This window comes from Protomyctophum bolini (genome assembly GCF_963924005.1).
Source record: "Protomyctophum bolini genome assembly, chromosome: 3".
In the NCBI taxonomy this organism is placed as follows: Eukaryota; Metazoa; Chordata; class Actinopteri; order Myctophiformes; family Myctophidae; genus Protomyctophum; species Protomyctophum bolini.
This window is the reverse complement of record NC_137864.1, coordinates 17,401,048-17,427,895: the sequence shown is the minus strand read 5'-3', so window position 1 is coordinate 17,427,895 and position 26,848 is coordinate 17,401,048. Positions and strand designations below refer to the sequence as shown.

Below are 26,848 nucleotides of genomic sequence, written 5' to 3'. Positions count from 1 at the left end.
GCATTACATTCACCCATTCACACGCACATTCATACACCGATGGAGGAGTGTTACGGACTGTTCTGAAGTCTAGGGGTTTGCCCGTAACATGCATGAAAGAACAACACTGCTCATAAAAGAGTATTTCTTTAACACTCAAAAGTCAAATTAATTACAAAGTGGCTGTAGTGCATGACGAATAGTACAACGGAATGGCTCTGTGAGCACTGAATGAATGAACAGTTGGATAACTTACATGACAGGAGTTCAGACATCTGGATATAGATATAACAGCATTAGCTCTATATATATTTATCACTACTAATCAAACATAACAAATACAGCCGACGGCTGTTACAGGAAGAAACCATGCAAGGCACCAACCTGCACATCAGGAGCAATTAGGGGTTCAGTGTCTTGCTCAAGGACACTTCGACACTAACTCTGATGGAGCCCGGGATCGAACTGGGAACCGGCTACTCTACCCCTGAGCCACTGCTGCCCTGTTATATTGTATTTACATAATGATCTATACAGATAGATTAAAGATACAAACACATTCTTGTGTGTGCGAGCGAGTGGCGGTATAGCTAGATGCCATATATGGCGAAGACGCTGTTACTTGTACCCCTGAAGGGTGTGTGGGTATTTGTCCAAGATTTGTTGACTGCATATTGTACAGAACCTTGTAAATATTTGTGTCTCTGTATTGTATCTCTTATGTGGACATAAATAAATAATTAAGTGTGTGTGTGTGTGTGTGTGTGTGTGTGTGTGTGTGTGTGTGTGTTCGCACGGGCGTGCGCAAGCTAGTGTGCACACGCTCTCTCTGCTTCAAGTCTACTTATCACATCAATAGTCCAGTCAGCCATGCTCTCTGTCTGTTAATACAATCTTGTGTTTACAGTTACACTGCTACAGCTTCCCTGCAAACCTTCGCCTCAGTCCATCAGTGTTACTGTCACCCATGCAGACGAGTGTGCTCTCTCTCTCTCTGTGTGTGTGTGTGTGTGTGTGTGTGTGTGTGTGTGTGTGTGTGTGTGTGTGTGTGTGTGTGTGTGTGTGTGTGTGTGTGTGTGTGTGTGTGTGTGTGTGTGTGTGTATGCGTGCGCGCGTGGCTTGAGGCAGTAGTTCCCAAATCATTCAACTGTGTGAAATAATCAAAGTGAAAACATAAGGTGGAGCAGACAGAGGAGCACACAGAGCTTTGATGATGATTAGAGGCACTCCATGCTCCTGAGAGGGTCGCTGCAATATGGAACTCTATGTAATACCAACAAGAACTTGATGTACAAGCTAGCTCACCCGGCCTGAACATGACGCTGGCATGGCATGTCGGGACTTGCGGGTAGGCATTGGGTCGAAGAAAGAAAGCATAGCAAATGCTGATGATATTTATTATTTAATTCACTGTTTAAAAGTGCACGCACATGTACTGTACAGTATGTGTGGCCTCGTCGGGAAAGACGGTGGATGGATGGGGAGGATTGGGAAGGGAGTTGTGGGAGAAAATATAAAAACAAAGTTGTATTTTCTTTTATTTTTGTGAAACTTGCATGTGATGTATTGTATTGTATTATTTAAAAAACTAAAGTGCACACACTGTAAAATCCAAATGGACCTTTGAAGCTGCTATACATTTTTAATCCAAATTTTTAATCCAAAACAAATTGAGTCTCTGTCACACATCTAGGGGCCGCAATCTGCATTCAAAGATTTTCCTAGAAGCTTTGCCATTGGTCGATTTTGATTGTCTGCTTCCTGATTGGTTAGTCATTGCGACCGGGTGTTAGGATGCTATGGGACTATCAGCTATCAGCAACGCATGGAGTCTGTTTGTTTACAGACAAAAGCTTATTTCTAACCTATACCGTATAATGTTTTCACATTTAGCATGCTGATCTGGAGGTATAGGGGTGCATGATTATGAAATTATGACCGATCTCAGATTATTTGCAGGGTCATATCTGCCGATACCGATTCTGACCGATTCCGATATTATACAGAGGACCACAATGGAAAAAAAGTCTAGGCCCTATAGGGGCTTGGCCCAAAGCCTGTTGACAAAAAGTATTAAATCAATTAATAAATAGTCTATACTCTTTTCCATTTCCATTTCAATTTTTCATTTAAAAACATTTTTGCTGGTGAAAACAGATTAAATAAATATTTTGAGACAGTTCCAAAACGGCATTTTTATGACCAATATGGCGATTATGATACTGATTAATCGTGCATCCCTATCTGGAGGTCATCTTGAATACATGCAGGTGATTGAAATCAAGATAATTCTTTATTCAAATCATGCAGGCCTCGTTTCATATATAAAAATCACACCTGTGTGAAGTGAGGGGCGCAAATATATTAAAGTCTAACTCATGTTGATTAGGTGATGTAATGGTGATGTAAAACAAACGGTGCCAACACAAACTATTAACAATATAGAGACAATATGACTTAATGAGGGACAATATGACGTAAATTTTCCCTTCATTGTCAATGCCGATTTTAACACAACAACTTTGTATTTTTCGGAGAAAACAATCAACAAAGAAATGACAATGAGTGGATCCTTATGGGAGGCAACCGTATTGTTCCTTGCGATGAGAATAACGTGGGCGCTGTCTAGCAGCCTGGGCAGCACGGAAGGTTGTTGAGCTTCGGCTGCATGCTACTAATATAACCCTTACTACACGCCATCTAACGGGTTTGGCGACCTCCAGGATTAAATCTTAACCCGTCATCTGACGGGTTGCGAGGCGATCTGGCGTCCATCGTGTTAAAACAAACATTAAACTTGTATATAGGAGGGCCTCGCGCCCCTCAAAAATATATAGCATATATACCGGTATATATACAGTATAACCCCAGATATGGTCTAAAAGTGTGAAAAACTTATTTTTCATTTACTGTACATTACAGTCTCATTAGCATGTGGCATGGCATACAAAATGCAACTAGGGTGCACTAAGGTGCTTAATTATTCACAAGGTTTCAGTATGCAAACATGAAGGCCGTGCCAACATGATGGGACTGTGTGCCTCTTCTAGTGCACTAGAAAGAACAAGAGCAACTCAGAGCCGCACACCAGTTTCCCATTGACTCTACAGCAGCATAGGATCACTGTTTCCCATTGACTCTACAGCAGCATAGGATCACTGTTTCCCATTGACTCTACAGCAGCATAGGATCACTGTTTCCATTCACTCTACAGCAGCATAGGATCACTGTTTCCCATTGACTCTACAGCAGCATAGGGTCACTGTTTCCCATTGACTCTACAGCAGCATAGGATCACTGTTTCCATTCACTCTACAGCAGCATAGGATCACTGTTTCCATTGACTCTACAGCAGCATAGGATCACTGTTTCCCATTGACTCTACAGCAGCATAGGATCACTGTTTCCCATTGACTCTACAGCAGCATAGGATCACTGTTTCCATTGACTCTACAGCAGCATAGGATCACTGTTTCCATTGACTCTACAGCAGCATAGGATCACTGTTTCCATTGACTCTACAGCAGCATAGGATCACTGTTTCCCATTGACTCTACAGCAGCATAGGATCACTGTTTCCCATTGACTCTACAGCAGCATAGGATCACTGTTTCCCATTGACTCTACAGCAGCATAGGATCACTGTTTCCATTGACTCTACAGCAGCATAGGATCACTGTTTCCATTGACTCTACAGCAGCATAGGATCACTGTTTCCCATTGACTCTACAGCAGCATAGGATCACTGTTTCCATTCACTCTACAGCAGCATAGGATCACTGTTTCCCATTGACTCTACAGCAGCATAGGATCACTGTTTCCATTGACTCTACAGCAGCATAGGATCACTGTTTCCATTGACTCTACAGCAGCATAGGATCACTGTTTCCCATTGACTCTACAGCAGCATAGGATCACTGTTTCCCATTGACTCTACAGCAGCATAGGATCACAGTTTCCCATTGACTCTACAGCAGCATAGGATCACAGTTTCCCATTGACTCTACAGCAGCATAGGATCACAGTTTCCCATTGACTCTACAGCAGCATAGGATCACTGTTTCCCATTGACTCTACAGCAGCATAGGATCACTGTTTCCATTGACTCTACAGCAGCATAGGATCACTGTTTCCATTGACTCTACAGCAGCATAGGATCACTGTTTCCATTGACTCTACAGCAGCATAGGATCACTGTTTCCATTGACTCTACAGCAGCATAGGATCACTGTTTCCATTGACTCTACAGCAGCATAGGATCACTGTTTCCATTCACTCTACAGCAGCATAGGATCACAGTTTCCCATTGACTCTACAGCAGCATAGGATCACTGTTTCCCATTGACTCTACAGCAGCATAGGATCACTGTTTCCATTCACTCTACAGCAGCATAGGATCACTGTTTCCTAACTCTGGGGGAGCCCGGGTTCGAACTGGCAACCTTGCAGTTACCATGCAGCCACTCTACCCCTGAGCCACCGCTAAACTAAATGAAAATGTACTCAAAAGAGTACATTTTCAAGAAGACATTTGCTGTCAAAATCAACACCGACTTCAGAGTTAGTCGGTAAACAACAACGGAGGGTTTTCCCGTGCATGCAGCGTACGGATGGACACAGAAAAAGCGTGGCTCACGCTGAGCCGCTGCATGTAGCCGCCAGCTAGCTGTAAGCGCTCTACACAGACAGGACCAATATAGTGCCACGGTTGCCATGGAAATGAAAAGGCTACACAAGTACACACAAACTGTTGCAGAGCGATCGAGGCACCACGAGGATCCTACAATACACCCACACACGCAGTCCCCTGACTCTCTCTCTCTCTCTCTCTCTCTCTCTCTCTCTCTGTCTCTCATGTCTTCTTATCTCGCACTGACACGCGTGCGTGCGTGTGTCTATGCAAGTGTGTGTGTGTGTGTGTGTGTGTGCGCGAATGTGTGTGTATGCACACATAAGCACAAGATGAGCAAATATGTGTGCATGATGTGCCTCAGGTGTATAGCCCACGTAGAGTACGTCTCAGCATGAGCGTGCCATGTGCACACTGTATATTATTCACACATTGTTTTTGGTACGTACCTAAATATAAACGTGCCTTGGTCTTTGCACATTCCCCCCACGCATGTATGTGAGTGAGTGTGTCGGTGTGAGTGTGTCGGTGTGCGTGTGTCGGTGTGTGTGTGGGTGGGTGTGTGTGTGTGTGTGTGTGTGTGTGTGTGTGTAAACGTGTTTGTGTGTGTTTGTGCGCACATGCATGTGTTTATAGCCTACTGCACCGTAAAAATGTACCGTGTTAAATGTATATTTATTTTTACTCTGAGAGTGTACAAATGGATTCATACACTCTCAGAGTTAACAATCACTCTCATGTAAACTTATAGATCTTACAGTCTGTCACAAAGTTGGCCCCCCCTCCCCAAAACAATAATAACAAAAAACAAAAACCCATTGTTTTCTGTACAGAAACTATCACTGCCACTAGTACGTTGGTGATTTCTTATTGTACCGTCATGATGAATTGAACACATCACAATGGAAACAAAGTCTTCACTGCCACTGGGTTTTTTGCGATTGTGACAATCATCGTAACAATCAACCGCTCATATACCATCGGCGTGTAAACTTAACGTCAAAGTATTCAACAGACGGTCGGTCGGTTCGGATCACAACTCACCGTGACGGTGGGGATGGCGGTGACCAGCGAGTAGACGAGCACCGGCGGCGCCTTGCTGTCGTCCTCGGGTCCCGGGTAGGGCTTGGAGATGGCCTTGTCGAAGCAGAAGAAGCCCTGGACGTGCGCCGGGAAGGTGTCCGTGTACTCAAAGTAGTACGCCAGCAGCACCGTGCCCGCCATGATCACCAGCTGGAAATAGAACATAGTAGTTGGTTTGTTTCCCACGGCTTCAGGAGGATTGATAGTAGACTAGTTAATAGTAGTAGTAGTAGACTAGTTAATAGTAGACTAGTTAATAGTAGTAGTAGACTAGTTAGTAGTGGTGATGGAGATGGGAGATCCACGGGAGGTTGTTGGAAGAGAAGGAGAAATAAAAAGTGTGGGGGAAAGATGGGAGAAGAAGTGAATGGATGGATGGATGGATGGATAAAAAAAAATCCAAACAATAAAGAGAGGCGATGAAAATGAGGAGAAATGGTCTTCCTCTCCACGGTGCAAAGTGGCGTGGTGATGGATGCTTCCTTTCCCGGTGTAGTGTGTAAAATGAATCAAGCGTGTGTGGAGAGATAGTGGAGAGAGAGAGAGAGAGAGAGAGAGAGAGAGAGAGAGAGAGAGAGAGAGAGAGAGAGAGAGAGAGAGAGAGATGGAGAGAATTGAGCTAGAGGAGAGAGGGGGAGGCAACGAGAGATTAAAAAAAGATAGAGAAGGCAGAGAAATTGCTGGCTTTGACAGAAGAATAGAGAGATACAGAGGGAAAGAGGGAGATACTGAGTGTAGAGGACAGATGAGACAGACAGAGAGAGAGAGAGAGAGAGAGAGAGAGAGAGAGAGAGGCAGAGAGAGAGAGAGATCATAGTATTATGGGTTTGTAGGAAGGGGAAGGAATCAGCAATGAAAGCAAATGCTGTTTTACTGTATAGAGGTAGACATCATTAACAGAGTGAGGAAAGAGGGAGTGTTTTACACTAGATCATGTAGACCACTGGTTCCCAAAGTGGGTTCCGGGGACCCCCAGGGGTCCTTGAGGGAGTTCTAATGATAGTTTGGAACCAAATGGACCCTTATGGGTCTGTAACTCTGAGAGTGGACAAATTAAACCATTTGTCCACTCTCAGAGTTGAATTAATGTTGATTTTACAAAATAAATTGGGGGTGCCAGAGAGGAGGGGAGGAGAGAGGGAGTGAGGATGAGAGGCAGCGATCAGACAGAGGAGGAGGAGAGAGGAATGTGAGAGTGAGCAGAGCGGATGATACCGTTCTGTCTCAAAGCTACTGGAAATAGACTACCAAAAAAAAGGGGTAAAAAAGCTTATTTTCCCGAACAATCAGATCAAACTGATAAGAACCCGAGCGAACCAGAGCAAAGGGAAGCGCTACACCCCCGCCCCAAATCCCTCACACCTCCGTCCTTTTCTAGCACCATTATGCTTGAACTGCACCTTCCTAAAGCTGTTCACAAAGTCCACCTAACTTTGCTACTACAGGGAAAACATGTACATAATTATGATACTCATTGTTTGCTCGTTTTTTTTGCATTCTCTTGAGCTTATCTTTTTTTTCCTCTCGTGTTATTGTCTATTAATATGCTGCTGCATTGTCTGAAGGAAGCCAAACCAAAATAGTTTTTACTCTTTATATGTACCTGTACACTTTTTTTTATACGGTAAGTCAAATTAGCAATGCCAAAAGTTTCTAGTGGAAGTCTAATGTTTGCCTCTGAGATGTAGTGGAGTATGAAGTATCACAAACATGTAATTCATCCATTTGCACTTCACGATGCAACACATTCATTCTTCAAGATCTTCACCAATGCAGAAATGGATAAAGCAAGATTCAGTGTTAAAAAAAAAGAAGCCTCTATACAAAACAAAAGAGGCCAAAATTCATTAGCAAAACTAAAAGTTAATTATACTGAAGTGTCTGGCGCCAACTGGTGGTGACATTCAGCACTAGAACATGTTGGTGGCAAACAGTTGCACCAAACACTGTCATATTATATTCAGCACTGGTTGTTGTGGTGTTTGTCAAGTATATACTTGAAATTCCTCCTCTGCATAATATAACCCATGTTACTATCAGGAGCAGTGGATGCCCTTAACCATGACCCAGCACTATACGAGCTTGTAGATCTGTACATGCATTATAAATTAATAAAGTTATATACGTCTATTCTGGGGGTCCCTGGCACGGAAACCTTTTCAGATGGTTGTCCGTCCGCGGCCAAATATATCAAGTAGCTTGAAAATGTTTGAGAAACACCATTAAGAACTATAATAATGATTGTGTGTAGAGAGAGAGAGACACAAGCAACAGTCTCACATTGTTGCTCAACATAACAGGACTGTAGAGAAATCATCTGCCTCATTTAATTCCTGCTCTATAAATAAACTGTGGGCTGCTGGCAGATTTGACACGGTTTGCCACAGTAGAATCATGTTCACTCTGAGTGTGTGTGTGTGTGTGTGTGTGTGTGAGTGTGAGTGTGTGAGTGTGAGTGTGAGTGTGAGTGTGAGTGTGTGTGTGTGTGTGTGTGTGTGTGTGTCTGTATGCAATTATGTATGTCTGTGTGTTTGTGTGCGCTTGTGTGTGTGAGCGTACACGTGTGTGTGTAAGAGTGTGCGCGCGCGCGTGTGTGTGTGTGTGTGTGTGATAGTGCGTGTGTGTGCGAGTACATGTGTGTGCGTGTCCCTGGTGACTTTGTAGAGCTTACTGCTGTCTAAGCCTGAGGGCATTGGGGTTAGAGTGTGTCATCCCTACAGTCCTGCTGCACACCAGGGACCCACTTATGGTCCCCACTTAACTACACTGCAACAGATGTAGGCTCATTCCACGGGGCACGGCGGCACAGTCGGTAGCGCTGCCGCCTCACAGCTAGAAAGTCCCGGGTTTCGATTCTTGCCGGGGACGTCGTGGGCGCCTGCGGCCTGCTCACTCCACATGCATTGAAGGATGCAGGAGCTCAGTTCGGGGCTCTCCCCAGGTTGGAAGGGGGAGAGTAGCGGCTAGCGCCCAGGATTACGTGTGTGTGTGTGTGTGTGTGTGTGTGTGTGTGTGTGTGTGTGTGCGTGTGCATACGTGCGTGTGCTCTCTGTCGCTGAATCTTGTCTAGCTCTTCATGGATATTCATGAGGTTTCAAGTTGACCTCTCCGCTGACACTTTCTAATTAGCGTCAAGCCTGCAAATGTCACCCTGGAATATTCTCTCGCATAAAAATAGTTCAGAAGCTTTTGTGTATAATATTATACGGCAACGAGCTCACATGACCCAGGCCAGGACTACAGCAAAACTGATCTCCAGAAAGCAATTAAAGGTTCACACAAGATAAAAGCATCTATTGATATTATCACACGGCACTCGTCAGTGCCTAAGGTTGGTTACGCAACTGAGGAGGACCTACTGCGTCGACGAGCCTCCGTTACAGACTGCATGCCGTTTGCAACGTTATGACAATAATGACAGTCCACATGGCGACGAGCTGAGACAGACTGCCGTTTCCACAGTTACCATCCCTCCTGGGTATGGGAACGAAAACCCAACAGAAAACCTTAATGCGTGTGTGTTTCACGTGCGTGTTCCAAAACATGAATATATATATATATATTATATTTGTGTTTTAATTTAATTTAAATTAATTTTATTGTTTTCCTACACAATTGAATGTGTGATGCAATTTGGAATCCCAGGCATCGGACATTGAAAGGCTGGGGAATGGGAATTTACCATTAAATATATGCCTTACACTATGTCAAAACATGTTCGGACATGTACTAAAGCCTTTGTTTAGGCCTACATATGTATTGCTGTACATTTCCCATGATATTGTACATTGTGTATCTATTCTATGCACAATTGTGCGCCATTCTGGAGATTTTTTCACGTTGGGGATTTTTGTGTTGTATTTTATAGGTAAGCTTTGAGGTTTATCATGGATGTACTATTGTCTTTTTCGTAATAGCCATGTATTTTTATTTCTGAAATAGATCCCACTTGAAAAAGAGACTTTGCCCAATCTTCACCATGCTATACCCGTTATATCCAACTTCATTTACTTTTTGAGAGGTGCAACCACTCCTATAGACAGCTATGTATATTATTATATCCCTGGCTGTGTCCGAGCACAAAAATAGCGTTTTCACCACCAAGTGTCACTGTTGCGCAGCCAGGGCATAATTAACTTGACAGTTAAGACACCATAATTTGTCTCAAACTAATTCACTGTATATACTGTAGCATAGCCATGCCACAATAACATGTGCGTGTGTTTGTGTGTGTTGCGCACAGGTTGTGAAAAACAACCATGCTATTTCCGTGCTCATACCCAGCCACCCAGCCATGCAGGCACCCACTCAAAAAAATGTCATGCCATGCTACAATAATGGCCATGACGTATGCATTCTGAATTTTGACTCAATCAGCCAGCATCAGCTAACTGAGACCTCTAGGGTATTTCCTCTGCAGTTATAAAACAGATCTAGTCTCGAATGCTCCGAACTAGGCTTAAGCATGCCTGAAGGTTACATTTCTTTATCATACAGCCATAGCCATTTAGTCACTAAGCCACCAAACAGTAGAATTTGATCAATGCAGCAACCGTGGCTGTCATATTTGACATGCTGAGTTCACCCCCTGGGGTGCTGGCACTAATTGCCCAGCTACTGCTGTATCAGCTGATAACGGTCACGAACCTTTAATCACTCCACTCCCACAGGCCAAGAAACGGTTGTGTATGTGATGACATCAGTTATGGCCCTTTTCCATTAATAAATTAATCTGGACTCTTGAGACTTGCAACTAAATGAGTTCACTGTCATAACTCAACTCTTCAACTTCATACTGCCCGTCCCGAGTACAAAACACTGATGTTGGCCTACCCATTATCTTCAAAGCCTGATCCAACCCTACAACCCGAGCTCCCACTCACTCAGATCAGCTAACACAGGGAAGCTGGCTGAATCTTCGCAAAAACATCCGGGATAACACTCCAGACACGTCCCAGACCCTTTCTGGCTCCCAAACTACAGTATGGAACTGCAGACTCACACCCAATCTTCTGTAGTCTGAAAACTCATCTGTTCAGGCTCCACCTTAGCCCATAGCACCGGCCGTAGCACTCGCCCTAGCCTCGACGACCTTACAGGCTCATGCAAATGTAATTTAAATAGTATGTTATGTAGACAGATGCCAGGTCATTATTTATCTGGCATCTTATAGTGTTTATAGGTTCATATAAACATATACAGTGTTTATAGTATATAGGTTCCCCAGTTACATTTGCATCACAATTAACCATCCGTATTTGTGTGTGTGTGTGTGTGTGTGTGTGTGTGTGTGTGTGTGTGTGTGTGAGTGTGTGTTAGGCTGCGCAACAGTGACACTTGGTGGTGACAAGCAACCAAACGCTATTTTCGTGCTCAGACACAGGGACCCAGGCAGAGACACACATAGCTGTGTATAGGAGTGGTTACACCACTAAAAAATTCAAAACTATATAACCTTGCGGTGGACATGATGTTTGTGGTCGATGTAACAAATCATTTCTGAGAATAAAATGCAATGCCTGGCCGTCTGCAAGCTTGTGCTTATTTTCAGTTATTTATGTTGTTAATGCAATCTTTCGGTGAGCACTTATAACACAGTTGAACAACATAATGAGACAGACACAATTCAGAGTTTCAGAGTATTGGAATAAATGTATTCGAATACGGAGACAGTAGTGAAGCGTTACAATGGAACACCATGTACTGACTCCCCACATCTCAGTTAGACTTCAGCTTAAATACATTACTACCCCCCTCAGGGAGTAGGTGGGTCTTAACACATGCCAATGAGAAGACCCCTCCAGACCACACAAGTCACAGGTCAAATGTCAGTGGGGACAGAAAACAGCTTCTCATGGTTTGGTTTATGATTTCCTTAAATGTACAACTTAGGTATTCCACATTTCCTTGACAGTGTGTTTTTACAATATTCTTATTAGCACAAGATACACTAAGCAGCTCATTTAGGCTCTGCCATTTGAACCACCATAACTGTACAGGCATTTATTTCTTGCCAAGTGACCTACAGGCTAGAATAGATGCCGCAGATTGCATTGTAAATGCAGTTGTTACTACATACTGAAGCACTGATAAACTGTTGTGCCTTTCTTCGTCCTTTTTTTCTTCAAACTTGACTACGGTAGCGGTGGTCTCAAAAACATAAGGGAAACTTTGACAGGAAAAGACTCGCTCACCGTATATAATAAGAAGTAAAACTCCTTAGACTGAGACTTAGAAAAATATTTTTTATTTTATTTTATCATGCTCTGTGCTCATGGTGCTCTGTGCTCATGGTGCAATTAAAAAGCAAACGTTTCGGTTCTCAGACCTTCGTCAGTGCTATGGTCTACTACATACTGAACATTCTCTGAAGTTGAAACAAGTTGAAACAATTGAGGTTGTTCTTCCTCAATCTAGTCCATAGATGCCACACCTCCTAGTAAAAGCTAAAACCTAGTACGGTTGCCCTGGCAGTTTTTCAGTTGGAGCTGTTGGACAGACAAGATGCATCTAGTCATAGTGATCCTTGGGCTTCTGCTTTTCTCAAAAGGTAAGTCTTTTTTAAATGATATGTTGGGGTTTAATGCAATGACGGAATTTCTCCATAATAAATAATTGATCATTTCAGTAGCAAGAGCTTCTGAATCTAGATGAATACACTAGAAAGGTGAGATAGTCTAGGACCTGGCTAAGATAATGCACTTAATTTACGAGATAAGGGGCTGTATTTTGCGTGTCTTAAGTACCAGGTCTTATTACTTAACTTAAGACCTGAAGGAGGCGTGATCAATGACGTTCAGGGTGCGTTCGGAAATGCGCCCTGAACGCACTGGTGTGCTCTCTTGTCGTTTGTTTATTATACGCATGGTGATGGAACGAGGTGTCAAAAGCTTTCCATCCTTATAGCAAACAGCGGTTGCTAAACTATTTGGATTGGCATCCAATCGCGTTTGGGGTGGGTTTTAGTGAAGGGTCCATTATAATGGTTTGTTCATCTTCCAATGCACATGCATGGTGATGGTGGACTGTGTGTAAAGTTCCTAGCGTTCAGTTGTTGTAACCTCTATGATATCGCCCATTTGTCGTTTTAGCTCCCTCTGCCTTGAACTGTCACAAGTGCATCGAGGGACCAGCAAACTGCACAAAAGCGACGATAATCTGTCCCGCTTCCCAGGAATGTGATGCATATACAATCGAGGCATCTGTGGGTATGTGATAAGCTGTGGTGGAAAAAAGTACTCACATTTTTTACTTAAGTAAAAGTATCAATACTACAATGTAACTCTGTTACAAGTGGCCGGAATACAACATTTTACCTGAGTAAAAGTACAAAAGTATTGGCATCAAAATGTATTTAAAGGACAACTTTGGTATTGGTTCATGTTTTAGGTTGTTATTAGAGCAAGTAAAAGATGGAGGGATGAGTGTCCTTTTTTTTCATTTGCTGCTTTCTTTCGTTTTAGGGATTTTAGTTATGACTATGCCATACTGTGCGTCTCAGGCTCAATATGTCAATTTGTCACCTCCCCCTTCACATTCAGTAGATCCTGTGATCTTTTGTGGCCAGATGTAATTTATTGAGGTCTAGTAGGACTACAGTAAATAATGAAAAGAAATCGCTATAACATTTTGTAAAAAAAAATACATATTTAGCCCCATGTTCAAATGCCCCCGCCCCCCTGTAAAATTGTTAAAATCGCTAAAACTAAAGAAAGCAGAAAGTACAAATACCTCAAAAGTACAGAACTTATTGTAAATGTTACTTTCCAACACTGGTGATAAGTGGTACGTCATTTCATCTTTGTGAGGAAACAGGCACTTTTTAGTATGATCATGTATTTAAGACATTGTTTGACAGTATCTTGTTTGTTTTTAGGTGGGGATAACTGGGATTCAAAACGAAAGTCTTGCATGAAACCTGCTTTTTGTGGTCGTAGTTTCTCAATGAACATTGGAAGTAAGTACCTATAGCACGTGCGGTGGCTACTGCCAAATTTTCGATCTGCTTGTATTAAACAACGTTAAACTCACCATCCTTACAGCTGAAAGGCAAGCTTGAATTATCCTCTTTTTTTAATCATCATTTATTTTTAGATTTTTCTGACATACACGTGGACAACACAGACAGACTTACAGAGATATAAGAGAGGATATTTCCTCAGTTTTTACGTAAGGATTTTTTCAATTTGATCATGAATTGTTTACCAAAAAGGTTTCATCTTTGAGCAAAACCAGAACATATGTGGGTAATAAATGCCCAACGTTAGTTTACATCGATTGCATGAAGGAGAGTGAGAGGAGAAAAATGCACATATGAGTGATTATTTCTTTGCTTTTGTGCTCAGCGCTCGTCGGAAGTCAATGCATGGCCCTGCGTACCACCTGTTTCGAATTTGCACATAATGTAGGAGACAGCAGCACAATGCGTTAATGAAAACAAGTGCTTCCAAACTCCAACAGTAAAAAAATAATCACCTGCATGGAATTTCTTGACAGGAAGTAGTTCGTAACATGTCTACGGTGGATTTTTATGAAACAAACGCTTTGCAGATTGAAAGAGGATAATAGCTTGCCTTACACTTTACAGCTGCAATATTGATGAGTTTAATGTAATTTAATACAAGCAGATCAGACTTTTCTATATGGATGAATGGGCTGTCAATGGAGGGTATTGCAACTTTCAAACCATTATAAAAAATCTAGTGTTGCAAATTGCGGCTATGCAAATATGTTAATGTTATTTTGTTGTACATCAGGTTCAGGGTTGAATAAATTACCAATATATATACAGTATGACCATTTAAGAATGTAGAACCTACAGCTCCAGCTGCCCTGCAAAGACAACAACTGCACCAACATCCTGTTCTGTGTTGGTGATGAGGATCGATGCATCACAGGTCGAGGTAACAGACCACAGCCTCTCCTTTACCCAAATATTATGGCTTCAGCCACAGCCTCTCCTTTACCCCAATATTATGGCTTCAGCCACAGCCTCTCCTTTACCCAAATACTATGGCTTCAGCCACAGCCTCTCCTTTACCCCAATATTATGGCTTCAGCCACAGCCTCTCCTTTACCCCAATATTATGGCTTCAGCCACAGCCTCTCCTTTACCCCAATATTATGGCTTCAGCCACAGCCTCTCCTTTACCCCAATATTATGGCTTCAGCCACAGCCTCTCCTTTACCCAAATACTATGGCTTCAGCCACAGCCTCTCCTTTACCCCAATATTATGGCTTCAGCCACAGCCTCTCCTTTACCCCAATATTATGGCTTCAGCCACAGCCTCTCCTTTACCCAAATATTATGGCTTCAGCCACAGCCTCTCCTTTACCCCAATATTATGGCTTCAGCCACAGCCTCTCCTTTACCCAAATACTATGGCTTCAGCCACAGCCTCTCCTTTACCCAAATACTATGGCTTCAGCCACAGCCTCTCCTTTACCCCAATATTATGGCTTCAGTTCAGACCACAGCCTCTCCTTTACCCCAATATTATGGCTTCAGACCACAGCCTCTCCTTTACCCCAATATTATGGCTTCAGACCACAGCCTCTCCTTTACCCCAATATTATGGCTTCAGACCACAGCCTCTCCTTTACCCCAATATTATGGCTTCAGACCACAGCCTCTCCTTTACCCCAATATTATGGCTTCAGACCACAGCCTCTCCTTTACCCCAATACTATGGCTTCAGACCACAGCCTCTCCTTTACCCAAATATTTCACGTTCTTCAGCTCAGAAGAACGGTCAATTAAACATCATTACAAGAGAGGGTGTGCTTTACCGTCATTAATGGCACCCTTGCAGGCCGTACCCAGCGCAGAAGTGCTTTAATGATGGTAAAGCACAACCCGTTATTGTAATATTGCAACAATACAACAATTATCAACTCAATTTCATTATAACCAAGATATTTGCTTAAAAAAAACATATATATTTTTGTTCCAAAGAAAATCGCTAGCATAGCAACCCAGTCGGCTCCGCTCTGGGAGATCAGCACAGCTGATTTTTGAGGCGCTAGCCCCTCCTATACACAGGTTTAATGTTTGTCTTTAGTTCAAAGTTTGTTTAGTAAAAGTATTGACAATAAAGGGAAAATTTATCCTTTACGTCATATTGTCTCTTTATTGTTGATGGCGTTTAATGTTGGCACTTTAATATAGTTGAGTTAGACTTTAATATATTAGCGCCCCTCACTTCACAAGGGTGTGATTTGTTATCCTATATACAGTACACGTTTAATGTTTGTTTTTAGTTCAATGTTTGTTTTAAAAACACCATTGACAATGAAGGGGAAAAGTACGTCATCTTGTCCCTAACACAAACAATTAAATGCCATTAACAATAAAGAGAATGTAATGTTTCTGTTGGCACCGTTTGTTTTACATCACCATTACATCACCTAATCAACATGAGTGTGATTTTTATGTTTTGATTGTTCCATCATGCTTGTTTGAAGCAGAGCTATGGCTATTTCAACCAATCAGATTGCTTCCTCGACACAACCTGTTGTATAATTATGTTACTCTAGACATGGAGAGTTAACTATACAGAAAATGCCATGTTTTATGTCTGTTCACAGTGGAACACGGAGGCGATGCGACGACCGAGAAGGGCTGCGTCTCAAAGAGCCTGTGCGTGTCAACAAACACTCAACAAGTCATTCCAGGCATGACAGTTAAAGCAATCTGCTGTGACGGTGACTTGTGCAACAGCGCTACCAGCACTGCTGGTGCCGCTGGTGTCTTATTGCTCCTGTGGTCTCTGTTGTTCTGTTCCACTGAATGTTTCACTAATTCAGTTTGATCAAAGAGATTCTATAGCAAGGGATGAAACTCCTCAGTGGCGCATCACATGCGCCACATCCCTAAATGTAAATACATCTTTAGGTTGTTTTAATGTCTCATCGGCACATCCCTATACGTATGTAATACATCTTTAGGTTGTTTTAATGTCTCATCTGCACATCCCTATATGTAAATACATCTTTAGGTTGTTTTAATGTCTCATCTGCACATCCCTATATGTAAATACATCTTTAGGTTGTTTTAATGTCTCATCTGCACATCCCTATATGTAAATACATCTTTAGGTTGTTTTAATGTCTCATCTGCACATCCCTATATGTAAATACATCTTTAGGTTGTTTCAATGTCTCATCGGCACATCCCTATATGTAAATACATCTTTAGGTTGTTTTAATGTCTCATCTGCACATCCCTATATGTAAATACATCTTTAGGTTGTTTCAATGTCTCATCGGCACATCCCTATATGTAAATACATCTTTAGGTTGTTTCAATGTCTCATCTGCACATCCCTATATGTAAATACATCTTTAGGTTGTTTTAATGTCTCATCTGCACATCCCTATATGTAAATACATCTTTATGTTGTTTTAATGTCTCATCGGCACATCCCTATATGTAAATACATCTTTAGGTTGTTTTAATGTCTCATCGGCACATCCCTATATGTAAATACATCTTTAGGTTGTTTTAATGTCTCATCTGCACATCCCTATATGTAAATACATCTTTAGGTTGTTTTAATGTCTCATCTGCACATCCCTATATGTAAATACATCTTTATGTTGTTTTAATGTCTCATCTGCACATCCCTATATGTAAATACATCTTTAGGTTGTTTTAATGTCTCATCTGCACATCCCTATATGTAAATACATCTTTAGGTTGTTTTAATGTCTCATCTGCACATCCCTGGCTAAATGTAATACATCTTTAGGTTGTTTTAATGTCTCATCTGCACATCCCTAAATGTAATACATCTTTAGGTTGTTTTAATGTCTCATCGGCACATCCCTATATGTAAATACATCTTTAGGTTGTTTTAATGTCTCATCTGCACATCCCTAAATGTAATACATCTTTAGGTTGTTTTAATGTCTCATCGGCACATCCCTAAATGTAAATACATCTTTAGGTTGTTTTAATGTGTCATCGGCACATCCCTAAATGTAATACATCTTTAGGTTGTTTTAATGTCTCATCGGCACATCCCTGTAATACATCTTTAGGTTGTTTTAATGTCTCATCGGCACATCCCTGTAATACATCTTTAGGTTGTTTCCACAGGAAACGTTTGGGTAACATCTTAAAAACAGAAGTATACATCTTGTGTAATGTATACATTACACAACATACGTACCACGTACTTCTGTATTCACTATGTTATCACTGCCAGTAATAGAGAACATAGCCTGAAACTGCCCGGAAACTGGTTTCAGTTGAACTAACTTGCACTTAGATGAGTAGACACAACATCCTGTGGTTTAGACAGTTTTCAGTTAGTTCACCAAAAAAAAGGACTTATTACACACCCCATGAAGCCTTGAATTCAGAAGGCTCATCCTCCTTCCTATCTTAAAGTACAATTTCTAAACGGAGTCAAATTGGACACGTTGCTGTGTCAGTCAGTATAAAAATGCACTTTCCTAATCATGTACAGTAGAACTGCCGTGTGTGATGTGTGTCCAAAAGCTCAACCTCACACAACAATTCTGTTGACATCAAAATCGCTAGTGAGTCAGCATGACCTACATTTTGAGATAAGGTTTAAAAACACACACACACACACACACACACACACACACACACACACACACACACACACACACACACACACACACACACACACACACACACACACACACACACACACACACACACACACACACACACACACACACACACACACACAATATATCTTCACACCATTCCAGGGCATAATTAACTTGACAGTTAAGACACCATAATTTGTCTCAAACTAATTCACTGTATATACTGTAGCATAGCCATGCCACAATAACATGCCAACTTGCATTAGCGCACTGGAGCCTTTTATGTCTGGTTTATGGTCCGTCACGTGACGGTGTGTGCGGTGAAACAAGAAAGTAACTACTGTAAAGTAGCCTACATTTACTCACGTTTCCCCAACACTGGTTCGGGACCTATTTGTGGGTCACGGACCATTTTGTATGGGTCACGAGTCGACTCATTGATTTTTTTCCTTCTTTATAAAAGAATGGAAAAAAATGCCATGCAATTGTTTTCTTTTTAAATGTATTATATCATAAAGCAATAAGCCACAAGAGGTCTGAGGTTACCGGGTATAATGGCTGAGAGGCGTAGTAGGACACGACGCACAGCGGAGTGTCTCCGGCCCTCTCAGACATTATAAAATACACGGTAACCTGAGACCTCGAGTGGCTTATTGTGGTAACGGTAACAAACATGGCAATATTAACCTCATAAAACTATTCCTAATTCAAAAAAGTAACTATACTTTGCGCCCACCAGTGCGAGCCACTTCCTAGTTTTTACTCTGCCAGTCTCTGTGACGAATAGGAGGTGCTTGCTGACATTACGAGGCCGCCCGGAGCCACACATTCACAGTCATATGAGCGCGGGTGGTGCTTAGACACCCGCACGGCCAGGGTTGGTAAGGCAATCAAGTGCTCCCCTTCCCCAGTTCAGCTACAGAGCTGCGGGATCAATGTAACGCACCTGGAAAGTGGAAATGATATAAAGTAATTGAAGTTGTAGATTATGGTGAGATTTACTATTATGTGGTCTAATTAGAAACCAGCCAATCAGAAGTATTGGGACTAAAATAAATAAATAATTATTATTATATTATCATTAAAAGCTTTGTGTTTTGCAATATCTTCGCAATATCCTCACGGCCCACCGGTTGGGAATCCTTTTGGGAAACACCTGTGGTACAGTACATAATACTGACTGTAGTATTCACATTGATAACACCTGTGGTACATATAGTAGTAATTACATTCATATTGCACTACTTCACTTGCAACGTCTTCTAAAAACTCAAGCTTATAAGTCCACGGAGAGTAACACACCGTGCTCATTTGAATATCTGCTCTTGCAGGAAAAGCTTTTCTTTGACTTTTTCCTGTTTTCACTTAAACTGAATGTGTGTGCGTGCGTGCTCATATTGAGATCCAGAGTCCCATCTAGACTTTAAGTGCAGTGCAGAGGCATAAATACTTTCATATGCATGGGATGAAAGTGGCTGTTTGAAAAAGAAAATATGATACATTTGTCACTTGATAAGAGAGTGGAGCAGCTGCTCTGTATAAGTGAGATTAATCATCAAATTAGCATGACTTCAATTTCCCATGAGATGAAAACAGAATGGAGAAAAGCTGAGGGGCATTGTCTAATAGAAGATACATAATTCAATAAGGCTTATTTTGTCACTCCGTGAGAGTTAGCGGTCTTGATTTATTTCCTGTACTATTTTGTATCATAAACACTGGCTCATGTTTGATTCATAAATCTCTCCGGAGGTCGGCTATTTTCATTGGTGGAAGAAGCATTGAGATGTTCTGCAAAAATAGCTATGGGCCTACAGTACCACTATGTAGAAATACTCCCCATACAAGTAAAAATCCTGTTTTTAAAAGTGTTGGCATCAAAATAATACTTACAATACAAAAGTAAAAGTAAGAAAATGTGTAAAAAAAAAAAACGTTTTCGAAAATACAGACAAAATAGGGTTTAACTATATTTTCTAATACTAATCTAAAATCGTCACATAACTAGTACCGGTAACTAAAGCCGTCTGTGTCAAATAATTGCAGTGGAATAAAATGTACTACAATATTAGCCTCTGAGATGTAATGGAGTAGAAGTATTGGGAAATACTTAACTAAAGGAAAAGTCCCTCAAAATAAATTGTTCTTCAGTACTGTAGTGTATATACATCGTCTGTGGGGTGGAAACCTGATAAGTCCAAAACTGTTACTTTTCAGGATTAAAATACAAAAGCAGCAGAACGACACGACACAGCCTGCAGATCAGGTACTGTTGATGCTTGTGTGTGATCAGGTATGGTGATACGAAAAGACACAAACAGAATAAGGAGACAAAAGGGTTTCTGTCTGACAACAACGATATGACAACATGCATATCATGTCATATCGTTGGATAGAAACTTATTATCTGCATAATGCATATGTGACCAAATTTGACTGAGGGACTGCCATTGGTTTTTTATAATTTTCGTTTTTTCATGTCATGTGGAAATCATAGCTTCAAATTGACATATTGGTTGTTCAGTTTGACCCACCAGTTTTGGAGATATGGCTTATAGAGTAATGTCATTGCATAAAACAGAGAGTTGAGAAAAAAGGCTTAAAAGGTTCACTTCTGTGGTCTCTAACATTACACCTAGCTTAACTAGCTACATGTTTAAGCATTTATTTCATATTTACATATTTCAGCTCTGACACTTATTTCAGACATGCTCTAGTATGTGAAGAGTCTGCCTGTGCAATTAACTCATTTTGGAACATATTTTACTATTCCATTTATAGTTTTTTATATTATTTTGTAATTTTATGCCTTCGTGGTACTATACAATTTCACACAAAATCAGCCAAAACGCTGTGAGCTCCTAGATCAGCAATTGTATCTATTTTTGACTGAGGTTTCTGCCCAACAGCGACGATATGCATCTTATCTGACAGATTCGTTATCTATTTCTGGTAGCAGAAGCAGCCTGCTAACAATAGTGTAGACTGGTATTATTTAAACCATAAACACATTGTTGAACTTGTAGTCTTATCGAAGACTTATCGTGTGAATAATTATCTGTCTTATTCACATTATCACAGCACATCAAAGGGTGGAAAATTAAGGAAGAAAACTAACTGAAAAACTGTCAAAATTAGGGGTATAACGATATAGTAACTGCATTGAAAAATCGATTTTAATTTCATGAATCGAAGTATATCGAAATGAAAACAGCAACATTGATTATGTATCGTATCGTTTTGCAATGCAAATACTCTATCGAATCGTTTTGCTATGCAAATAATCGATTGTATCAATACTACATTTTTGTGCATGGTATTTAAAGAGGGGTTTAATTACTTAGTTTAAAATAATGTCAATGTATTTTAAATAGTTACTGTATCGATTTCAAATCATTGAATCGTATCGGATAGCCATAATGAACCAATATCGTCCATGTATCGTATCGTCAACCATGTATCGTGATATGTATCGTATCGCTGTTAAAATGTATCGTTAGACCCCACACTAGTATGGAACACATTTTACAAAAGCACTCGAGGACCCTCAGGTATTAATAAAAAGCCTCTTAATCACTTTCAGCATGTCTGTGTGGGGAGCAGGGGAGAAAGGCGCTGGCTTTTTGGCATCGATAATGTCTCCCGGGGAAAACACTGAGTTTGTACAAAAGTGTTAGTATTTATGCTGGCTGTCAGAAAGGTCTCATGTCTACCCCGGCCTCCTGTGGAACGAGCAGATGGAACAAAAGTCAAGCCGTAAAGTCAAATTGTGTGTGCAGCAGCAGCGGGGTCAAATGTGTAGAGATGGAGGCTGGTGTGGAAATGACAGGCCTTACTATGGGGAATAGAGGACTGACCTCATGCTTCCTTCTATGCATGAGGAGTCCAAGCAGCTTCTTTCCACCTGGCAGGGGGGAGTTTCCCCAGTTGGACGTAGCGCGTGGAAGGAACACGTTAATTCCAACCAGTTCCCCTCTCCTCCATCAGGCGCCCCGCCCGGCTGGCCATCGGGAGGCAGTATAGACACCAGGATTCTATGACCTCTCATTTGAAAAGCTCTTAGGTAATGTACTTTAATAATCTGCAGTGGTGGAAAAAGTACTCAAATTATTTACTTAACCCATTCTGGGCGGGAACCCCTTTTGGTGTTAGCATTATGTTATGCTTTAGCTATTGAAAAATAGCAGATCTACAAGCTCATACCAAGTGGCGCGCTACGAGCTTGTAGGTCTGCTATTTTTGAATCGAAGAACGACATAGCTTTTCTATTCATCTTTCGGGCCCCAAATCATAACCTAGAACCTTTAAAGTCATAACCTAACTTTAAAAATGTGGATCCAATTTCTGCGTAATTTTAAATTCCTACACATGCTCCCATCAAAAGGAATCATCAATTCACTCCTACCATAGACTACCATAGGACGATACAATCCATAGTTTTACTTCCTTGCTGTATTTCATCTCTCCCGTGACAACTTCTTCAGATATCTCCAGATCTGTCAGTTTGTAATACAGGTATTCGGCTCATTTCCACATCTTCCTAATAGTCAGAAATGGCAAAAAACTGCTCCTAATCCTATGTCTGAAAATGGGTTTGTTTCAAAATGTTACACATTTAGCTCACCACTTACTGATCGCAATACACAACGATTACAAACTTAATGGGAAAGAGAATTGAGGAGTGAATTGACAGAGGAGTGGTGGGCAGACGCACTATACAGTCAATTAACTCAACCACGTCATGTGCTGCAGGCTGAAAGTAGTACATAGAGCTAATCTTAGTAAAGCCAGGGTGGCTGAAATGTATCCTATGAGGCAGAAACAAGCACACCTCACACTAGGGCTGTCAGAACGAATTTCATAATATGAAAGAAATTCGAATATTAAAAAATATATATATATTCGAAAGCTAAAATTGCCATTCGAATGGAGCTTTTATCATTTATTAATTCTATTTAATATTTTTATTTTGTTTTATGTTATTTTATCCGCTCACTAAATGTATTGAGTAACGAATCTACCGCTGTGAAATCTCCCATCTGCACGCACGCACACACGGTCACACGCGCGCCTCGTCACCTCCTCCCTCCTCTGCACGCATGCACACACGCAGTCGCACAGCGCGCTGCAACTAAGAAGAATCACTCGCATGTTTTATTAGTACCGTCGAGTCTGTCGCATATTGTGGACAGTTTGAAAATGCGGGTCCTACGTGCATTAAACCATTAACGTTGGTCCGGCTGGTTTCATTTTGTCCTACGCGATTACGTGAATCAGCATGGCTGCGCCTGCAGTAGGCTATTACCAAAACAAACACATGGTAGGCTACTTTTGTGTTGCACATGGAAAGCAACTGAAAACGACCATGGATATATTAAAGACAGTTCCCCTGTGCTGCTGTGCACAGCGGAGATAATGCAAAACTCCAGGTACGAACCAAAACACTGGACTGTCTGAAGCTGATCATCCACGACTATATCTCCAGACTAGTCCTGCAGTCCCGCAATGAAGGAAAGACAATCTCGCCTCTCACTATAGTCCACTACAATGCCATTCTAGCGTTAAAACCTACATTTATGTGTTATTCAACAATTACTTTAGCGCAAAATATAGGCATCTCTATATATCTTCATTGCTATTTACTAATGATGGCCTGTTCATCGTGACAGCATTCCGTTTAAAAAGAAAAAAGAAAAAGTTCATGATTCCTGACTAGCCTACTCACTACTCAGACTATACTGTATCAGAAGTATACAACGTTCACTGTAAAATGCATTTGCACTATAGACAGACAACAATCTTACCGTGCTGAGTGCACTGTGCTCAATAAAACAACAGTTTAAACGCTATTTTGTGCCGAAAACCATTATTACATGTTCTGAAAGTACTTTGTCGTTTGGAAGGGGGGGCCCTCTAGTGGACAGAACGTGCATCGTCAAAACCTTGTTATTCTGTGTATTATTATAGGCTAAATATGAGCTAAAATACAATGTAAATATTCGAATATATTCGAAAATTACAAATAATTAAGCAATGAAATTCGAATTGGATTATAGAGGTGAACTGACAGCCCTACCTCACACGTAGCCTACTGTATGTATTGGTCTTGTCCGCAGTTACAACGGTTCTGGTCACTTGGGTTTGACACATTGTCTGATGTGCTAGAAATTGCACCCCGTCCATTGCTAGCTATATTTGGCACACCTTCTAACCCTTTACAGTACACGAGTCAAGACGTTAGAGATTATTGCTTTTGCAACACTCTTAGAGAAGAATATTACTATCTTGGATCTCATTCAATCTGGCAGGGCTTAATGTTGTGATGTACTTCTTAAGCTTTAGGGGAAAACATCTCTCTCAGAGGAACCACTGAAGACTTTTCTAAGGCATGGAGACCTTTCATATAGAATACTTTAATATCCGTACCTCCCCGTATTAGAATGCTCTGTGTGTAGCGGACAGTGAATTTTAGATAACGGACAATGTTTCTCTCACTTCTCAGTCCCACCCCCTTTCAGAATGAAGAGTGGCCCAGGAAATGCTCTTATCATTGTGACGTAAGATAGACACTATGCCTATTTGCTAAGACACTGACATAAAATTCTCAATTCATTGTCAAGGGGATTTTAATGTTTGTCTAAGACAAAATTAGACACTAAGCCGATTTGTTAAGACACTATGCCGTAAAATTAGCACTTCATAGTCAATGCTTGTGTAAGACGAAAATCTACACAAATAGCTGAATAAAACCACGGTGAACTGGGTGAAGCCTGACGGCTTGGAATAAACTCATTACATCTCAGACAGGCAGCTTCTGTAGATAAAACACAGCTCAAGACCCATTTCTTCACTTTAGCTTTTAGTTGATTTTTATCATAACTGAGACTTGACTTCACATTTTTCTCACTGGAATCACATTAGGATTGGCCCAGCATGGTAGGAGCTGCTAGAGGAAGCATGGTTGTTGAGTTGTCAGATGACTGATTACAAGCCAAGGTCTAATCTTACAGCAATATCCTCCCACTGCAACACCTCAGGCAATGGAACACGAACACACACAGACACACGCATGCACGCACGCACGATCGATTTAACCTCCAATGCTGATGTCTAATTGATTGTCTTGACAGGATTAGCATAGATTTACGAGTGATCATCGACAGGGCTTGCCTGACACCTGGTGTCGTCGAGCGGCATTGCGGCGCACTGGGCATGGATAACGCACAGGATGATGAAGTGACTCACTGATTGGCTGCAAAGAATAGAGCGAGAGAGGCCAGGGGGGAGAGACAGGCCGGGGGGATAAGTAGAGCTGGAGTGTAGGAGAAGATGAAGAACTGAAGAGGCATGGAACATTAAATGAGAATCAATTCCACCAGACAATTCACCGACTGCAGAGGAGACAGAGCACACTGTGGGGAAATATTACAGAGGGATAGAGAGAGAGAGAGAGAGAGAGAGAGAGAGAGAGGGGGGGGGGTGAGAGGGGGAGAGAGAGAGAGAGAGAGAGGGGGGGGGGGGGGTAGTGAGAGGGGGTGAGAGAGAGAGAGAGAGGGGGGGGGGTAGTGAGAGGGGGTGAGAGAGAGAGAGAGAGAGAGATGGGGGGAGGGAGAGAGAAAGAGAGGAGAACGAGAGGAGAGAGAGAGATAGAGATAGAGATCTGTACTTTTGATGCCAATTCTTAGTTCCCTTGTAAAGCGCTTTGGGTATTTAGAAAAGCGCTATATAAATCTGAGCTATTATTATTATTAAAGTTTGAATACAGGACTTAAGACTACAGATAGTTACTTTTACTTAAAAATCACGTGTGTTATAATACTGTGTTATAGTGTGTGTGGTATCTTGGAGTGGCTTGGAGCCAAGCACAGTTGTCAATAGGTCAATAGGCCCTTCTCAGACAGGCGTCAAAGGTCCTACCGAGACAGACATTCCGTACACAGATCGGACAGACAGACAGACAGACAGACATATAGCTCTGCAATGGAGACGGTATGCCACAGCTCAAAAATGTGTGGGAGGCAGAGAGGAGAGAGAGAGATGACAAGATGGCAATGAGAAAGCGGGTGAAGCCATGAGTAAACACAAGACGCAGAGGGAATTAAAGTGAGCAACAGAGAGGTAGGGTGACGACGACAGTACTGGAGGATGATCAAAGCATGCGTTCATCTTCCGGGCACCCCCGTTATAACCTTCCATCCTCCCCGGATGATTTCTCTCTCCTCTGTCGTCTTCTTCATTATTGAGTGCATTCTGTCACTCTTCTTCTATTCCCCATCCCTTATTGTTTTGCTTTCATTTGTCCGTTTTTCTCAGGGAAAAAAAACAGCCCCTGTAAAAATCTTTCTCACCATCCATCATGTGTGTTCATTTAGTTCTTTCTCTCTCTGTGCTGCGTGGCATTCATTTAGTTATTTCTCTCTCTGTGCTGCGTGGCATTCATTTCTATCTCTCTCCATCCCTCTTGCTCATTGAAAAGCCTCTTTGGTTCACCGCCTATTAGAGATAGGTCTAATGTCTATCTATGAATAGCGCATCGCCTCTCCAATGCTCCATGGATGTGACTGTAAACC

At 41.6% G+C, this 26,848-nt stretch overlaps 1 protein-coding gene across 1 annotated transcript in view; it reads right to left on the bottom strand.

Annotated features, from left to right (window-relative positions):
• The window catches only part of plppr2b (phospholipid phosphatase related 2b), an 81,131-nt gene that overhangs the window by 21,958 nt on the left and 32,325 nt on the right, over nt 1–26,848 (bottom strand). Inside the window, exon 3 of the mRNA XM_080756000.1 lies at nt 5,654–5,842. Within this exon, the coding sequence (XP_080612126.1) occupies nt 5,654–5,842 (189 nt within the window). The remainder of the gene's footprint in view (nt 1–5,653; nt 5,843–26,848) is intronic.